This window comes from Dreissena polymorpha, chromosome 2, assembly GCF_020536995.1.
Source record: "Dreissena polymorpha isolate Duluth1 chromosome 2, UMN_Dpol_1.0, whole genome shotgun sequence".
Classification (NCBI taxonomy): domain Eukaryota; kingdom Metazoa; phylum Mollusca; class Bivalvia; order Myida; family Dreissenidae; genus Dreissena; species Dreissena polymorpha.
Genome location: NC_068356.1, coordinates 101,778,006 through 101,797,990, shown reverse-complemented (window position 1 = coordinate 101,797,990; position 19,985 = coordinate 101,778,006). Strand labels below are relative to the sequence as shown.

At 35.4% G+C, this 19,985-nt stretch overlaps 1 protein-coding gene across 2 annotated transcripts in view; it reads right to left on the bottom strand.

Moving 5' to 3' along the window:
- Positions 1 to 8,819: 8,819 nt before the first annotated feature.
- LOC127868289 (cytosolic phospholipase A2-like) overlaps positions 8,820 to 19,985 on the bottom strand; it is a 39,565-nt gene continuing 28,399 nt past the window's right edge. For both annotated transcript variants that reach the window (XM_052409921.1, XM_052409922.1), the window contains 8 exons: positions 19,550 to 19,687; positions 18,930 to 19,022; positions 18,337 to 18,469; positions 15,802 to 15,948; positions 15,078 to 15,250; positions 14,312 to 14,490; positions 12,296 to 12,482; positions 8,820 to 11,425 (listed from right to left, as the gene is read on the bottom strand). In XM_052409921.1, the coding sequence (XP_052265881.1) occupies positions 10,680 to 11,425; positions 12,296 to 12,482; positions 14,312 to 14,490; positions 15,078 to 15,250; positions 15,802 to 15,948; positions 18,337 to 18,469; positions 18,930 to 19,022; positions 19,550 to 19,687 (1,796 nt within the window). In that variant the 3' untranslated portion in view covers positions 8,820 to 10,679. The remainder of the gene's footprint in view (positions 11,426 to 12,295; positions 12,483 to 14,311; positions 14,491 to 15,077; positions 15,251 to 15,801; positions 15,949 to 18,336; positions 18,470 to 18,929; positions 19,023 to 19,549; positions 19,688 to 19,985) is intronic.

The following is a 19,985-nucleotide window of genomic DNA, read 5'->3' as shown; positions in this document are numbered from 1 at the left end:
AAGGTACTTTGATATTAACCTTTTAGACTAACCAAAAAATAGCAAACTGACTATATGAGATTTAAAGGCCATAAATGCATATCATAATTTAAGTCAGAACTAGTATTAAAATGGGAAAAAAAATAAAAATTGTTTTCTCAGTTCAGGGATAGTAATATAGACGGGTAAAATTTATATTGTACTGTTGCTATATAAATGTTGTGTTTCTTTCTCTATCTTGATATTATTTTATGTTCCTTATACGCGGTTTCTTTCTCTATCTTGACATTATTTTATGTTCCTTATGCGCGGTTTCTTTCTCTATCTTGACATTATTTTAATATAGACGGGTAAAATTTATATTGTACTGTTGTTATATAAATGTTGTGTTTCTTTCTCTATCTTGATATTATTTTATGTTCCTTATACGCGGTTTCTTTCTCTATCTTGACATTATTTTATGTTCCTTATACGCGGAGTACCATGCTAATTTAAAACGTATTGTTTATAAACATGAGTATTATGCATAAGCACATAGGCTAACCGCTTATGTTTTGTTCACATGTTTTGTTTTATAGTCGCACTGTATGTGTGTTTTTTTGTATGTTTGTATGATTTCAGAATGTATTGTCTATTTATGTTGTGTATGTGTAGATGTCTTTCCAGTAGAATCTGTGTGCGAACTTCAGCATTTTTGTATTGCCTATTTATTTGTTTTGACAGAGATAAAACGTATTGTGTATTTACTGCAATTGTGTATTGTGTATTGACTGTGGTAATTGATAATGGCTGTTGCTGTCTATGGTATGTTAACAAAAATGTCATCCTTTGTATTGAGAATGGATAATTTAAAGATTGTTTCATACAACTGTCGTGGTCTAAATGATGTTTCAAAAAGAGCTGATGTTTTTAAATATCTAAAAAGTCTAAATGCCCATATATATTGTTTTCAGGATTGCCATTTCACTTCTTCAATGGAAAAACAAATTTACTCAAATTGGGATGGTGAATGCTATTTTAGTTTTGGCACTTCTAATTCAAGAGGAGTTTGCATTTTATTTAATAAATGTTTGACAAATCTGAATGTTAAAGTGCACAATCAAGAACAAGATATAAAGGGAAATTTATTAATCCTAGACTTAACAATAGATAACCATAGATTTACTCTGTGCACTCTTTATGGACCAAATACTGATACTCCTTTGTTTTATAGTCAACTTTTTAATATAATAGAGACCATAGGTAATGAGTCTTATATTTTATGTGGAGATTTTAATCTAGTACTTGACGTGAATATTGATTATGCCAACTATAAAACTTTGAATAATAATAAGAAGTCAAGGGAATTGTTATCTTCTGTAATCAATGATAAAAATCTAATAGACACTTTTAGAGTTATAAACGGGGATACAAAATGTTTCACTTGGCGAAAGCCTAACACTGTCCAACAAGCTAGATTGGACTTTTTTCTAACAACTAATGATTTTAGTCAGTATATTAGGCAATCTGATATACATGCTAGCTACAAATCAGATCACTCCCCTATCACTTTGGAATTTAATTTTAGCAAAATAGAACATGGAAAGGGCCTGTGGAAATTTAATAATTCATTACTTTATGACCTAGAATATATTCAATGTATAAAACAAAAAATTGAAGAAATTAAGCAACAATATGTCTTACCTGTGTATAACATTGAATATCTTAACACTATAGAAAATGATTTAATACAGTTTACTATAAATGATCAACTGTTTTTAGAAACTTTATTAATGGAAATCAGAGGTAAAACCATATCATATTCGAGCTTCAAATCCAAAAAGAGAAAAGAAAGAGAATATTATATTTTAAAAGCAATTGAAGACATTGAAAAACAGTTAACAAATGAAAACATTGAAGAGCTCAATCTTTTGCAACAAGAACTCATAGGCATTAGAAACTTGAAAATGAAAGGCGCTTTCATTAGAGCTAAGGCGAAGTGGATTGATGAAGGCGAAAAACCCTCAAAATATTTTTGTAATTTGGAAGCACAATATGCATCTAATAAAAACATTCCTTTCATTGAAAACGATGAAGGTCAGCGGCTATTTGATAATCCTGGTATTTTAAAAGAAGCTGCCCAATTTTACAAAACATTGTATACAAAGTCTGTCTTTAATGACTCTTATAATGTACATGATGACCTTAACGAAATAAACACAATTAAATTAAACAATGCACAATCTCAATCATTAGAAGGCCTTCTTACACTTAAGGAAATATTAATTACTTTAAAAAATATGAAGCATGACAAAAGCCCAGGATCAGATGGTTTTACAGCAGAATTTTTTAAAGTTTTTTGGAAGGATTTAGGCCACTTTATAGTGAGAGGCCTCAACTATGGTTTTACCTCTGGAACCATGTCAATTACTCAAAAACAAGGTATAATCACATGTATACCTAAAGATAATAAACCCAGACATTTTTTGAAAAACCTAAGGCCATTAACACTTTTAAATGTAGTTTACAAGCTTGCATCTGGGACTATTGCTAACAGATTAAAAACTATCCTTGATACTCTTATTTCTAAAGATCAGACAGGATTTATTAAAGGCAGATATATTGGTGAGAATACCAGACTTTTATATGACATTATGCAATATACAGAAGATAACAATATCCCTGGACTCTTGATGACCATCGACTTTGAAAAGGCGTTCGATACCCTTGAATTTGATTTTATAGAAAAAACATTAGATTATTTTAATTTTGGTACAACATTGAAAAAATGGATTTCACTTTTCCTACATAATACCTTGACGGCAATTCAAATCAATGAGTTTTTGTCAGAATTTATAACAATTCAAAGAGGTTGCAGACAAGGAGATCCAATAAGTTCCTATATCTTCATTCTGTGTGCTGAAATTTTGGCAATTAAAATAAGAAATTGTAATGAAATTAAAGGAATAGTGATAGAAAATATTGAATATAAAATTTCTCAGTTTGCTGATGATACATCTCTCTTTCTGGATGGCACAGATGTTTCCCTTAATGCTACCCTCGATCTTTTAAATAACTTTGCCTTATGTTCTGGATTGAAAATCAATTATGACAAAACAAACCTTATATGGATTGGCTCCAAAAAGATTAGCATACAATCAATAAAAACTAAATATAAACTAGTCTGGGGCACAACAAACTTTAAAGTTTTAGGAATATTATTTGATGTTGATTTAAAGAAAATAATAGAAATAAACTTCACGAGTAAACTGGAAAAGCTGCACAATATCATAAATTTTTGGAAAAGAAGAAATTTAACACCCCTAGGAAAGATAACAGTTGTTAAATCACTACTACTTCCCCTTTTTACACACCTGTTTGTAGCTCTTCCTAGCCCAGGAGAAAAAGTTTTAAAACAAATAAATAGCCTTTTTTCCAATTTTATATGGGATGGACCAGCAAAAATTAAACAAACTATTGCTATTAAATCATATGATGATGGAGGAGTTGCCATGACTGATATATATGCTTTTGAAAAAACTATGAAAATGACATGGTTAAGGAAAATTGTATCAAGTAATGGAAAATGTTTCCAACTTGTATATTCTATGTTTGATGTGAAGAAAATGTTTAATTTGGGAAAAAAATACATAGAAAAAATTATGATAAGTTTTAAAAATTGTTTTTGGAGAGATGTCCTTACATGTTACATTGAGTATATTAATAAACAAAATGTCAGTAAGTGTGAAGATATCCTTGATATGCCGTTATTTTATAACCACAATTTTAAGATAGGTGGGAATATTATATATAACAAAAAAATGTATGATAGGGGAATTAGATATGTAAGAGATATAATGTGCACTTCTGGAGAATTTTCAATCTGTATTAGAAACTCTCATTGGCGTTAAAATTAACTTTCTTTTTTATGAAGGTTTAATTAGAACTGTGAATGCATTTATCAGGCTATCAGGACTTCCATTTATTAAAAAGCCAAATATACAATGTGCATTTATATCATTTTACTTGAATAACATTGTATTTGGATATAATCAAAAAAACTTGTCTATAAATGTTTTAGCTATAATACAGATATACCCACTTGCCATTTAAAATGGAATACACTTTTTAATAACGTTGAATGGACAAAAGTGCATGCACTTGTTTTTATTATATCTAAAGACACTTACACTCAGTGGTTCCAGACAAGAATTGTTCACAGAATCCTAGGAACCAAATCTTTGTTATTTAAAATGAACATTGTTCATAACAATTTATGTTCTTTCTGTAAAGAAAATGAAGAAACCCTATTACATATATTCTGGGACTGCATTTTCACAAAGAGAATTGTTAATTATGTTGTAGACTTTTTAAGATCCCATAATGTGCAAAAATGTACTGATATTTCATGTCAAACAATGTTATTTGGTTGTACAAGTATTAACATGACTGATATTAATATTCTTATTCTTGAAATTAAAAAGTATATATTTGTATGCCAGAGAAAGGGTCTATTACCTTCAATAAGGGGGCTGAATAATTATCTTTGCGTAGCATGGGAGATTCAATCTAATACTAAATGTAAAGAAAAGAAACTACTTAACTGGTCAATTGTAAAACTTTTTGTAGATCAATAGAACAGTGTTATTGTAAATTGTGTTGTTTACTTAAAATATTTAATACCATGGTCGTTTGATTAATGTTTTTAATTGTCTGAAGTCAAAACGTTTGATTAAAGCTTATGTTTTTCTGAAGTCCAAAAAAAAAAAAAAAAAAAAGTCTTTTTGCGTCCGTTTGTAGACATTATCTATCTTTTTGAAGCATGGGAGATGTTTATCAATAAAAAAAATCTATCAATACATGTTAGCAGATGCAAAACTATTTATTTTAATTTTTGGAAAGCAAATTGTTGTTTTCTTCTGATTTTCTTGTAAAAACGAGATACAACTCTGTCATTTAGTGCCATTTTAGATCAGATGGTGACTGCTTACAAAGGAATTGAAGTAAGAACATGTGTTATGCATGTTTTTCTTATAAACTGAAAAAAGTTGGGTTTTATTTAAATATGTCGAAAGTGACCATATATCCTAATAAAAATATTTCGGATGACATGTTAATTTCATGTCATGCAATAGTTGTCCAATCAGAATCATAAATCTCTAGGATGCAATATTCTCATTGGTCATTCAATGGAACTGTTTGATTTCAATATGAACAAGATAAGTATTGATGCAAAGCATCAAAGGGCGTCGGGAATTTCAGTGTAAAAGGCACTCAATGAGTTTACATGGAACGATTTTTTTCTACTGTAAATATTAATATATTGGCCGATTATTTTAAACAAAATAAAAAAAGATACTGGTATAACCATTATCTATAATTTTGTGTTATAACCCCCAAATAACCATTATTTATGACGTTGTGTTATAACCCCCAAATAACCATTATCTATGATTTCGTGTTGTAACCCCCAAATATTTTATAGTTCATTTTATTTACATTGGTTTCCTTTTTGTTACTGGCATCCGTGTGCAGTTTTCATTAATGGAACAGAACTGTGTAGATTTTAAAAAATCTGCTTCATCTTGTAAGCGTTATTTCATATTTTTCTCAACTTCAAGGGGAGATGATTCTGAACTTATTCTTACGTTGCACATTTACGATAGGGGTTGAGTACTCATTGATATGAAAACACTGTAAAAGTTTGACAAAAAAATGAATGAAAACTGTAAATTGCATAAAGAAGCTGCATTTCACAATACTTTGAAATTCAGTTAAAGATCATAATAGATTTATTGCTCCGATATTCATCATTTTCAATAGGGTTCGAGTAATACTGATATAAAAACACTTAACAGGTTTGGAAAAATTCAGACGTAAGTTGTGAAATCTTTTAAACAAGTAGAAATTGTTTAATTTGTCAAATTTAATAGAAAAAAATTCTGGACTTATTGTCCCGATGTTTCTCATTCTAAATGAAGTAATAATGCTCATTGATATGAAGACACTGTAAGTTTGAAAAGAATCTGATGAACAATGTTGACATAATCACCTAACCAAGCAGTTTTTCACTTTTATTTTTATATTGAAAGAGACATAATTCTGGACTTATGGTCCGATATTGCTCATATAGAGTTTGGATTGGGTCCTCATTGATAAAAAAAGCTGTGCAAGTTTGGGAACAATCGGATGAAAATTTTGGACTTCTAACAACGATTTCAAAATTTCTCAAATTCTAAGGAAGATAACTATGGACGTTATGGTCGGATAATGCTAAAGGGCCCATACCACCTGGATAGTAATACGTGTCGCGCTTCGCGCTCTATATGTGGTTCTTAAAAAAAAACTCCGGGGAGTGCTTGACTCTAGAGAAACGGGTTGCTGGGACACAGCTCATCCTTGATAAGCGGCTGCTTCCTTTATCGCAACTCATTGTTGCACTCAATAATACGTGTCGAAATTTTAATAAACGTTGTCACCACGCGGAATCCATTAATTTTAATAAAAAAATGTCCAATTGTAGTAAAATGGATTTTAAAATGTCTACATAAAATAAAGCTTTATTATATTTATTAACCTGGCTGAAAACAACTGTCAGCCGCCGAACTGTTCCGTTCGTGCCGGAACCCGGGATTGAACCGGGGGCCTTTATATGATTGTTGCGTAAACAACTTCAGTCTAACGCTCTCCCAACTGAGCTATTCCGGCTGACATCATTTATGTACTGCTATTTGGTGAAGTTGTGTATAGTGATCGTTATTATATGCCTATTAATAAACTAATACATTGTATGTTTTCGTACGACTACGCCTTCCAATAAACTTGCTTGCGCGATAGGTCTTCAAATATCGTACTACATCGATTCTCCACTAAATAAGCAAATAAGAAAAACCACAAAATAAATATATTTTGATTATGTTTTGTTTTCATACAAAACCAGAAAGTTTCGCGTATTTGCCCAGCCCCTGTGATCTTTCCCCTGTGATCAGTTATTAATTAAAACAATTAGCTTTGCATTATTGGCAAAAAATGTTGTAATAAATGTAATAGGCACACATGTAGTACTTATTTACACTAATTTACACACACAAAATCACCACTATGCAAATTATTCTTAAAACAAAAATATATACATTGTTCCGTAAAATAACTTCTCCTCCCATAAGCGAAAAAAAAATGCATTACATACTAGTCCCCGCTCTCCAGAGCGACGCCAATGAACTGACCCTGTTTGCATTTGCCACGACCCTCTAGTGGACATAACTCCATTAATTGAGGTCAACTTTTATTCCAACCTGGTGAGTTAAAATAGTGTTCATATTGATAGAATGTTTTATTGTATTGTGTTATGAAATGTGTGTTAATTACTTTGATATTAATTTCTTTCGTATTTTATAATATTACATGTTTTGCTCTGTTTGTAAAGTTGTTGTTCCTGTCTTTGTACAGGTCCTTCTATCATTTGACTATATTGGTCTACGTCATGAATAAATGGATTAAATTCATCAATGAACTTTGTGTGCCGTGTGTCCCCACCCCACACCCACTACATACCTGAAGGTGTCTCTTAAGAATGGAAAACATAAAATGGGTGAAATTAAAACAATATTTGTCCAAGATAAACTTATCAACATTGAAATAAGTGATTTTAATATTCAGTAGCAAAAAGTAAGGAGAATGCAACTTAAAAAAGATGTATCTATTAAAAGTATATTCTACCGATGCTGTGAAAAATCCCTTTGTTTATAACATGACTGACGCTAAGTCTATTACTAGCAACCTATCAGAGAATATATCAGATACCTTATTTCAATATATGGCAATATGGAATTTTGGGAAAAGATTCATGATTGAATGAAGGAACTTTTATGATCTTGTAGTACATGCGTAGATTTGATCTTCAGCATCTAAAAATATGTGAAATAGAAAGAACGACAACATCTTTTGGAGAGATAAATGTACCTACGTTATAAGCAAATGACCTGTGCGACAATTCCCGGGCTTTTTAGTCTGTTTAGTTTATTTAGTTTAAACCTATTTATTTTAGCTCGATTGCATAGAAAGTAATTCCTACTTATTTGAAATGCTCTCGGTTCCGTTTCCTGTGCCTAAAACCAGTACTTGGTGTCTATATGGGAGATCGAAAGAACGCTCCCGGGATCGAACCCGTGACCTCCCGGTCGCTAGGCGGAAACCATATCCATTACACCACGGCGACCTCTGTTTAGTTAACACCGTAGTAACGTTTTCCATATATTAAAATGCTCACAACTCCAGCTTTAAGCGCCCATTGGGACGAGGGATTGAAAGAGAAATTCACATGCTTGAGTACATTTCAACCCATGCGCATTGCACGTTTTTTTTCGCATAAAAAACAGTAGAGCGATACAGGGCCATCATGCCCCTCTTGTTTGTTGGTCAAATGACAATATAAATATATAATACCATCAACGCAATACATTTAATGATAGGAGAGTATTGACAAAATTATCATGTTATCATTTTGCTTACATACGCTTATGCTTATGTTTCGAGAAATCTTGCGTTTGTTTATAAATTGTTACATGTGCTTGTATATGATATCGCCACGACTCTGAAATGAACGGTGATCAGTTTGTGGAAGCTTCTTAAAGGGAATAATAATGTAACTTTTATAAATATTTAAATATAGTTGTAACTCTTATTTAAATATAATTAAAATATATGTATTTGTTTCCAAGTTAGACTTTATTTACTTTGCTGAGAATACACACGGTATGATGATCAATGAAAACGTAATTGGTGAGTACCGGTAATATTGTTATGTTTACTTATAATACATGGTCTATTGTAATATTTAAATGGCAGTCTGATAACAAATCGATAATCATTCCTTTTATTTAGCAATCATGAGCAATTAATATAGAAAATTAAGAAAACATAAAATGCCATTGCATAACACCTTGTCGTCATTAAAGGGATCTTTTCACGGTTTGGTAAATTGACAAAATTGAAAAAAGTTGTTTCAGATTCGCAAATTTTCGTTTAAGTTATGATATTTGTGAGGAAACAGTATTACTGAACATTTACCATAATCCAATATAGCCATTATATGTATCTTTTGACGATTTGAAAACCTAAAAGTTATAAAGCGTTGCAACGCGAAACGATTGAATAATTTGGAGAGTTCTGTTGTTGTCGTTTAAATTTACGAAACAATGAAGATTGCTTATATAAGGTATAAATTACTCAAACTGTGTATACACGGCGGAATAGCCGAGAGGGCTAATGCTTTTTTACTTCAGACTAACTTCAGGACTCCGGGCGTCACTGGTTCGAGCCCTGGTACCGGCTACTTTTTTCCTTTTTTAATTTTATTCTTGATTTTTTACTGGAGCTTTTAAGATCCAATGTTTACATTTATCAATATAAAGCATTAAATGACAAACTTCAAAATATGCCAAAATCTGTGAAAAGGCCCCTTTAAAGCAACAATTATTTATAAAATATTGTAAATTCTGTAGACGCATCAAACTTGATAAGGTGAAGGTTAGGATGTAATTAAAAATGAGTACCTTGCTTTCAGAAGAAATCGAAGAAACAGTTGTGACAAAGTTAAATATAACAAGACTATTGCCAAGCAATATATGTCCCCTACCGGCTCCACCATTGTCAGATTTTTTTATTTGTTGCAATAGCAACCAGAATTTGTTACATAGAAACAAAATGAAATGACGTGCATAATGTCCAAATTGTCATTTATTTTTGTTTCCAGTTTCATGAAAAAAATATGAATAACTTTTAAAGTGATCGCAGGATCCAGAAAAGTGTGACAGACAGACAGACTAACAGACAGACAGACTCACAGACAGACAGACGCACAGAGCGCAAACCATAAGTCCCCTCCGGTGAAACCGGTAGGGGACAATAAAGCTGATAAATCTTGAACCTGAAACCTTAAATACTCATAGACATATGATACTACGAACATAAGAGTTTGTTTTTATAACACAAAGAAAATGGAGAGAGAAAAAAAAGCCAAATTTACAATTAAAATACAGTAATATTGTAGACATACTGTATACTGTAGAGATAAACATTATATAGGTCATATCACATGTTCATATGAGCTAACTTCATTTATATGACACAGTCTTCAGTTTGTTCGTCATGCAATATGCTTTTTTAAAGCTACTTTTTTCGGATGAAACGTTTGTGTCATTTCAATACGTTTTACATATTCTAAGTCGGTCATCCATACTCATTTTGGATCAATTTGATTTCAAATCACTTTTTAAGTATTACTCTTATAGGTATACATTATGCATTTTATGCTTTTATCATTACCATGTTAAACATAATTATGTTCGTGACAACAGAAAAGTCACTGACACAAAAAATATACAAGCATGTTCACCATTCTTAGTGATAGTTAGTAACACCTCAGTTCTGTGTTGGTAATATCAAATTGCAAAATGCAACTGCAAAAGCATAAGTAATGGACTTTCCTTTCCACGTATCTGCCTTCATTATGATAATAAATGTTGCATGTGCCATGTTCATTATAAACTCATTGATAAATTAATCCGGTACTCCTATTGATGAATTTCCGTACTTCTTCTACTATACGCCATGGCTATTGATGTGCGAGAATTTTGTCGATCTGAAAACGCATATTACTCTGAGTGTGGGGGGTGGGGGACTCATAAATGTTTCCGTAAAAACGAAATGCAGAAACAGTGTTAAATTGGAGACTCAATTGCTGTATAGAATCGAGGATCCCCGTCATCCTCGTCAATAGAGTTACACTTTGAATCCTGCCACTGTTTTGATTTCTCCGGTTGCATGGGTTTCCTTCGTCCTGGTATGTCTCGTAGCGTCGAGTCCTGTTCCTCTCTCGACGCCTCTGAAACATCTAACGACATGCTGCTTATAGGCAAAGTCAGTGTTTTTTGAGAACTTCCTGCATTGAACGATTTAAAAGCCCCGTTTGAAATAGGGTGTTTCTTAGTTATTGCACGTGTTCGTTTCAGTTTCGGTACGTCCTCGCTCGTCAGTGGTAAAGGCTGGTGTTGGTCTGGAGCATTATCAGGGCCATCTTCGCCACGTAGAGGTTCCTCAGGAATATCTTCGATTGACTGGCTAAGATCTTTGCCGGCGTCTTTTATGCTGAATCGACCGCTGTGAATACGCGTGAGGAACTTCGACAGTCTGTTCTTGTTCTTTTGGGACACTCTCCGAAGTAAAGGCACATCCTCAAGTTTGAATAGGAACTTATTTGGATCCGCACGTTTCTTTTCAATTATCTCTACGATCACCTTCTTAACGGCCTCAACATTTAATAAGGTGTTGAACTCGGTCAGTTTCGATAGTCTTTCAAATGCGAGATGAGGATACTTGAAGTTGAATGTTGAATATGGAGTTGCTGGGTCATCAAATATGTCGAAGTCAGCAAACTGTTTTTCTTCCTTCGTTTTTCGCGTTAAACCTTAAAGAGATATTACAACTTTTCCAATTGTTACGAACTTATATAAAAACTTTAATAAGAGGGCCCTGATGGCCCTAGGCGCTCTTCTGATACCAAGCAAATACAGAGACCAGTTCTGGCAATTGAAAAAATCCTACATCACTGTCCCACATTAGAAATATATTTTACAATTGATAACTGTGATAATAATGATAATAGGTTAATCAACCTGACTTAAACTGAACAATTATTGTCACATCCAAACGTTATATTTGCACATGTAACTGTGAAAGTTTGAGTTGTGGATTAAGGAAAATATCTTTTATGTTTGGGCTTCAATCTAGACCATGTTGAACCAATTACATTATAAAAACGCATATACATGCGTTTAAGGTGAAGAAGAACGCATACAAAAAAGTAACTATGTTGCTCAGAGTTATTTCAATCCATGTGATATATGGTCATTTCAATCCATATGGCATAGGGTCACTAACTAAGCTGTTGCCGATCCGATCTATTGATGATCAAACGGATACAAGATTGTAGGATTATTTTGGTCGGAATTGAATGAATTGTTGAGGTCAGTAATGCAAAAGGGATTGCCTGTATTTAAAAATGATATATAAGAATTATAAGGATCAATAACAATATAATTAAAAACCCTAACAAATCAAAATTATAAAGCAAAACAAATTAAACAATTGCTTAATGGAATGAAAGAAACACAATTCTTCATAAGTAGCGGATCTTCGACTAAATTTGGAGGAATTCGACAAATTTGGATTGGATTTTTCCAAAACAGAAACGTCATTAAGACGAATCCACAAATATGGTCTTTCCATTCCCAGCCGGTACTAAATTTGAATCTTTGGACAGCGCGAACCGGCTTACCAGGTTTAACGAAGTTCCGGAACTCAACGTTGACGAGACAGAAATGCAGGACAATGGGACAGTTGGCTTCAGTGGGGTGCCTGAAGATATATAGCTCCTTCATGCCCTCCCTGTCGAACACGGTCGTGTCGATGGGAGGAAACATCAGGTTATGCTTTTTAGCCCACATTGCTGCCAAGAGCAGCTCCTGCAAGATTTAAACGCGCAGTTAATATTCAATGAAACTAATATCTGCTTCTGGAATATTTTGGAGGAATAGTTTATGGAGGAAGAATGGCCTCAGCATAGTGTTGCTACTCCTGCATTGTTCCTCCGTTGAATTATGTATCATTACATTTAATAGTTATCTCTGCTGAATCTCAGCTGGTTTAGCAATTTTTGGGTGTATTTGTTTTCAAATGCGTCAGACTATTGATTTCCGTTGTTAGTTGTCGCCAAAATGTGAATATAGCAGAATGCCCAAACACATCAAATCTTGATTAATTTTATTTTAGTTCGGATCAAGTGAAAATAGTTATTACGGCATTTAAAAACAGATTTAATAAGTCGATTTTAAAACGTATACCGTACTCAATTATTGTTTAAACACTTAGTCAAAAATGCCTGAACTTGAAGTGGCAATATCCTCAATCATTACACTATTATACTCAGTTGAACTTCAATGGTAACCTCATAATATTCGAATATTCGTATTAAAAAACGTGGAACACAATTCTCAACGTTCATTATGCATACAATTGTCTCGTTACTCACGTGAATTGATTAAATCCACGCAGGCGTTGAGTCTACACGCTTAATTAAAATTCTTTTTTTATCATAGTTTTAAAATTTTGGGTACGTACGTAATATAAGCTGCGTTGACTACATTCATATTCTGATAGTAGCAATAACATGATGTTCAATATTTAAATGTTTCGAAATTACTGGTTCCTTACCAGTCATATTCGTGTGGATTTTAGTAATAAGATCGGTAATAATGTAATAGTAGCGATAGCGTTGCACATTCAGTTTATGTTACATAATAATTATTAATGACCTCTGCTTAAAAAAAATATATATATGAACGTGACTGCACAAATCGACCGATATGGTAGATCTTTACGGTATCCGGATGGTACCAGTATTCGGATTCAAATTCTGGTATCCGCATACATTCCCAAAAATATAAATGATTCATATGGGTTAAAAGAGAAATTCTACTTAAAGATCTGTAAGCATGTTCATGTGTTCCGTTAAGTACGGGTGGTTACGGATTTTGTCGATAAAAAAACGGAAACAAGGGACAAAATTGTCACAAAACCAGGTTTTCATTGTGAAAAAAAAATCTGATAAAGGGAGAAAACTCAAACTGAACTTTTGAAATGAAAAAAAAAATTAACCCCCTTTGTAAGTTTTTTGTTTTTTTTTAAATCTATTTTTAGTCGTGGCGACCTTGACATTGGAAATATTGACGTGATTCTTTCGTGGGACACACCGTCCCATGATGATGAACAAATGTGCCAAATGATTTTAAAATCTCACAATGAATGACATAGTTATGGCCAGGACAAGCTCATTTATGGCCATTTTTGACCTTTGAACTCAAAGTGTGACCTTGACCTTGGAGATATCGACGTAATTATTTCGCGCGACACACCGTCCAATGATGGTGAACAAATGTGCCAAATGATTTTAAAATCTGACGATGAACGACATAGTTATGGCTCGGACAAGCTCATTTATGGCCATTTTTGACCTTTGAACTCAAAGTGTGACCTTGACCTTGGAGATATCGACGTCATTATTTCGCGCGACACACCGTCCAATGATGGTGAACAAATGTGCCAAATGATTTTAAAATCTGACAATGAACGACATAGATATGGCCCGGACAAGCTTATTCCGCCAGCCCGCCAGCCCGCCAGCCAGCCAGCCCGCCAGCCAGCCAGCCCGCCCGCATTCGCCAATCTAATAACCAGTTTTTTCCTTCGGAAAACCTGGTTAATAATATCAAGCTGTTGTGTCAAGGCAAAATACCTTAAAAGGCGGGCTTGAGTCACCGGGGCGGGCGCTGAAGTCGAAGGACAGGATGATGTCCACCTCGCGCTGAGGCCGCAGCACCACGGGGTAGGGCGAGTTGAACGTGAGGCCCGCGTCCACCACGTACAGGTGCTTCTCCGTGGTCGGATGCATCTCGAAGATGCCGTCGAAGTCGTCTGCAAAACATACGATATAGGCGATTAGTGAACTGTCGCCACGAGTAAGTAAATGAAAAAAAGCAAATATAATAAAATAAAATCTTATCATATACGGCGCATCTCATAGAGGACGTCATTATCATCTATAAAGAACAAGATAGAGACAGATTTATTTTGTAAATCTGTCGGCATAAGTTATTGAGTATGTCAACTGTTTGACACGTATAAGTTTCAAATACACTGGTTGTCGATCATGGTAAGTGCATCTCAAAGAAGTCCCAAAAGTCATCTGCGAAGCGAAGTATGGAGGCGGTTATATATGTACTGTCGCTACGGGTGACAATTCAAATCGTTTGTGTCAAACAACAACTGAAAATCGTGGCTTTACGAATCTCGAAATGCAGTCGAAGTCGTCTTCTAAGGATAGAGTTAGATGAGGTAATTTTTCTTCTTTCGTCGTTTATATTAAAATGTATTACAAACCTCACAGGATAATGCAGCCTTGAACTTATTCCGATTAACAATGACAACGCTTATCACGGCGTTTCCATGAACCACTCATAATCCGCGTATACACTTATCTAAATTACAGTTTAATTGCTCACCACTTTGAGGCCTCGGTGCCGAACCGTGAACTTTGTTGGGAACTTCCGGTGGCTCCATAGTAACGGGGGTAAAGGGGCAAAGAGGATAAGTATGTTGAAGAGAAAGACCTCTCATGAAGTTGTGGATCACACCGGCCCGACCTGCGCGCGTGCTCAGTAACTCAAAGCGTTTACTGAAAAATGCATTTGTTAGTATTAAATTTGCCTGAACCAGCCGTCTTCGTACTAAGAAGGTTAAGTACCTCGTTTAATATGAAATGCATAATGTAGCTTTTGAAAAAGTCAAAAGACATTTTTAAGCAGTTCTCAGCATTAACTGCACAAGAATATATTCGTATTAAACGCACATATTAACAAAACATTGGGGGCCGTCCAACAGAATTTGGCATGTATTAAAGCTTGTCATTAACTGCTTAAAATGCTTTCTATTGATAAATTTAAACATTTGAACTAAAAATCTCCAGTAAAAAATAAGAATACAATTTGAAATAAGAAGAAAAAACGTTAACCTCCACAGGGCTCGAACCACTGACCCCTAGAGTCATGGAAAATTGGAGTAAAATGCCTCCCAACTTTACCACTCGACCATCCACGTTCACGTAAAATGAGGAGGTATTTTTAAGCTATATAAGCAATCCTCGTAGTTTCCCAAAATATCGATTCGCGTCGAACGACGCTTTAATCGGTTGGACAGTCCCTTTAATTGGTAAATATGGAAGCTTACTTTTCAAAAACTCCTTTCAGAAACTCGGTCCAGTATCCCTTTCGTTTTGTGCGCCTCGTGGAAACCTTACGTTTTGGGGCGCTATCCATTGACCCACCGCATCCGGTTAGATGCGGAGACCTTCGCTGAGGTGAGCCATGAAGTCGGCTATAAGAAACAGACCAGGTCGGGTGAGTTACATTGCAAAGTACTGAAAATTTTGTGAAGTAAAATAGATGTTAATAATACGATCTATCAAACGTGTTCATTTGCGATTAATATTGAGTCCTAAATAGGTATGTACTTATTTTTGTTATATTAATAATTCCAGCGCTGCTTTAAATGGACTTGTTCAAAGTTTGGTAAAATGACAATTGTTTAAATAATTGTCATCGATTGAAATTAGAATGTATACATTTTGTGTAAACAAGCGAACGCTCCTGACTAAAAAATACAAATATCGGTTCATTAATTAATAATCATCACTAGTATTTGGACAAAAAATAAAGCGTCTGTAACGATTTTCCTCAATAATTAAAATACAATATATCATCCCGCGACCGTTCAGGCCATTGGAGGGAGGAATAAGGGACGACAACACTGAGATCCTTCGCCGATGAGGTCTACTGTGGGCTGCTGAGAGTAGCTCCTCATTGGAGAGGAACGTCCACTCTTTCACATTTTCTATACATCTTTTCTTCCAACGGCCTCGACTGCGACCTCACTCTGGTGTGCCCTGGAGTACAGTCGTGTCTGGTAACCTGTTCAAACAAAGCCAGCTTTCGTCGTTTGATGGTCGACAGAAGAGGTTCTTGTGGATTTAACAAGTGCTGATGTCATGTTCTGGACCTACTCGTTGGCCTTGTGCTCTTTGAAGAAAATGCTGAGCAGTCTTCGTAGACACTTAAACATATCAAACGTCTGTATCCTGCGTTATGTGTCCACGTGAATTGTCCAGGTCTAGCTGCCAGTACAGTATAATAAAGACTACGAGGGAGTTATAGATCCTATGTTTGGTGGGAAGCTCATAGAGCTGCTTGTTCACAACCTGCTCAGTCTGCTTATCGCTGTGGTCACCATGGCAATTCTAATTCGAGCAGTTCTGGTACCATACTTGGACGAGGTTGGTCCCAAGTACCTAAAGCAGATCACTTCGTCCAGCTTCTCGCCGTTCGTTGTGATTTCTGCACTGGTGTTGTTCGTGGTGTTAACCATGATATTCAACTTATCCGTGCTAACCTGCATCCCGTATGCTCATGCTCTTTCATATTGTGAGGTTTTCACTCGGATTTCACTGTTTGTGAAACTCATGAGGTCAATGACATCAGTGAATCTCAAGTTGGAGATGGGTCTGTCACCTATTGAGATGACTGTGTGGTGGTCTTGGAGGGCATCCTGCATAATCCTCTCAAGGAAAAGTTCAAACAGAACGGGGGGAAGCAGACATCCTTGACGGACGCCCACTGATGTCCTTAAGAAGTCTCCGATCTGTCCATTGAGAAGTACTTTGCTTCTGGCGTTTCCGTAGAGTTCTTGGATGTCTTGCACAAGCCCTTCTTCAACGTTGAATCCTCCAAGCACCTGTCATAGGCCATAATGTCACATGCTGTCGAATGCTGTTTTAAAGTCGATGAAGTTGTGGAAGAGCTCACGTTGGTGTTGCAGGTGTAACTTAATAATTTTTCTGTTGCCGTTGAAGATCTGTTCTTTAATCAAGCCTGCTGTTCCGCAAGCACTTCCTTGGTGTAACTGTTCAGTCGCTTGAGGATGATGCAAAGTATGACATTGCTGGGATTGCGGAAGAAGCTGAAATTGATGTTGCGGTAATTCTCACAAATATTAAGAATGCACTTTTTCGGTTGGGGGATGACCAGAAACTGGATTCACTTCTTGGGCCACTTATTCTCCTCCAATACCTTCTGGCATAGTGCCGTCATTCCAGCTGCGTTGCCGCTTATCCGTGCTAAATCAAATCGGAAGAGATGTCGTAAACTCCCAGTGATTTTCCGGCCTTTAGACTGCGCACTACCTCCTCCACCTCTGGAGATACTGGGTTCTGGTTACGCGGGTGGTTATAGCGACCGCTGAAGCATTCGGTCCACCTGTTGAGGCCCGTGGCCTTCTCAATCAGGAGATTCGTCTGCTGTAGCACCGACCTTGGGCTTATTGGTCTTCGTGATGGTCTTGAGGGTAATCAAGGCCTTCGTACTGCTGTTTATATATTAACCCGATATTTTATTTTAAACAAACTGTGTCTTAAGTCCACAAGTTATAAGTTCCATGTGACAATCAGTAATTTCGTATGTATCTCAATATATTAAAGAAGCTTTGTAATAAGAATTACGATCATGCTTAATAGTTTTCGGATAAATTTCATTACCGCCTCGATATAACGTAAGTGCTGTTGCCATCTATTGCGTTTATTTGTATTCTTAAATGACTTTTCTGTAATCATATGTCATGTTGTTAACATTATTTACGTGACAGTGTCTGTCTGCAAACGTACACTCTTGTTGTCAAATAGCACTACTAGTATTTCTATGCATGCGCTCTTACTTGAGATTGGCAGGCAAGGTGGAAGCTTTCTTCATGTTGCCCGCTGACTGAATTGTTGAATCTTCGTCGTTAAAATCTCCTTCGTCGCTACTGTCACTGCTTTCATCCTGTTCATTTTCTTCCAGCGCTTTAGCTACATTAAATAGTTAAAATTATCTGAAATGCTACTTAAAGCACGTTTAATAGACCTACAGACGGACAATATGACACAGTCGCCATACAGAATTCCGAAATTTATCATAATAAATACGGTAAACTTACAACATTTATCACGAGATAAAAATAATGTATGGTGTTTGTGCGAGGTTAAAATAACAACGTCCGCCCAAAAAAGTGAAACGTCGATCATTTGTGTGTGGCTAAAATGGGTCATTGTAATTTGACAATATATGCGTTGTAAATGTATAGTGCCAACTATATAGAGTGCTTATTGCCAGAATGAGATTTTATCTATGTCATGCGACAAATGGATATTACAAAGTCGTCAGATAGAGTGACTTGATAATAATAATAGTAGTAGTAGCGTCTTACGATCTTATGACTTGCAAACATCCCTAACCGAAGACCACAGGGTCACATATAAGAGGTGTTACCCATGTCCTGTCTGTTAATCTCGGCGGGATCCAGGCGTTTGTTGTCCTCAAACAATCGCTTGAAGAGGATGCAGAAAGCGCTGCCCCAAATACCTGAATCAAAACATAATCAAAGCACTGAACACGTTAAAAGTCTAGGGCTTGCAAGAAACAGAATGCAATTTCCCATATAATTTTATCAAAACATCAAAGGGCTGGAAAGGTTGAATAACAAAGGATTGCTCGATTCAGAGGGCTTGGCTCCAGATGTCTGAATCAAAACTGAAAGTGCTGCGAGTTGGATTACTTGAACCTGTCAGTGAGCGAAAGTGCTGCCTCAGATACCTGAATCAAACATAAAAGCACTTATCGAATAAAAAAACAACGGATTACGAGATAAATGTCGCTACTTCAGATAACTTATGCAACTATCGCATGATGATCCAAGAAAGTATTGCATAAGCATTACCCGCACAAGAAATGTTGCAGACCAAGTGATTTATCTCACTCGCACGTATTGTCAGTTAAGTACAAATTGAGCTAGCATACTACTTTTCTTCCAATCAGATTAAGCACGCATGCGCTACTCCGCACAAACACTTCCAAAGACTAAGCGATTGGGATGTGGGATATTTTGTTACCTTGCAGGTAATGGAGTGGAGGTTCCTCGTACTCCTTGGCTAGATGTCCCATAAAAAATTTACAGCCGAATAACCTCGTCGGCATGAACGTGCCGTATTTGGCCATACCGATTTCGTATGGTGAAAACTCTACCCACTCTGAAAGTTGATATGAATTACTTCGAAATGACGTATGCACCTCACCAGTACAATCACTTTTCTCACCAAATCACCTTCAATGACATTACTTTTAACTACGATTACCCAGTCAAACCGTCAATGCCGTGTTGTGACCGGGCATACGTCTTTGAACAATTAATTCTCTGCAAAATGTACTAGAGTCCAAACAACATTGGTTAAGCTAAAAAGTCTGATACACACAGAGATTCTTTACTTTGTAAATTCTCATATATGTGTTTAGAGTATTCATTCTAAAAAATACAATAACAGCAGCGCC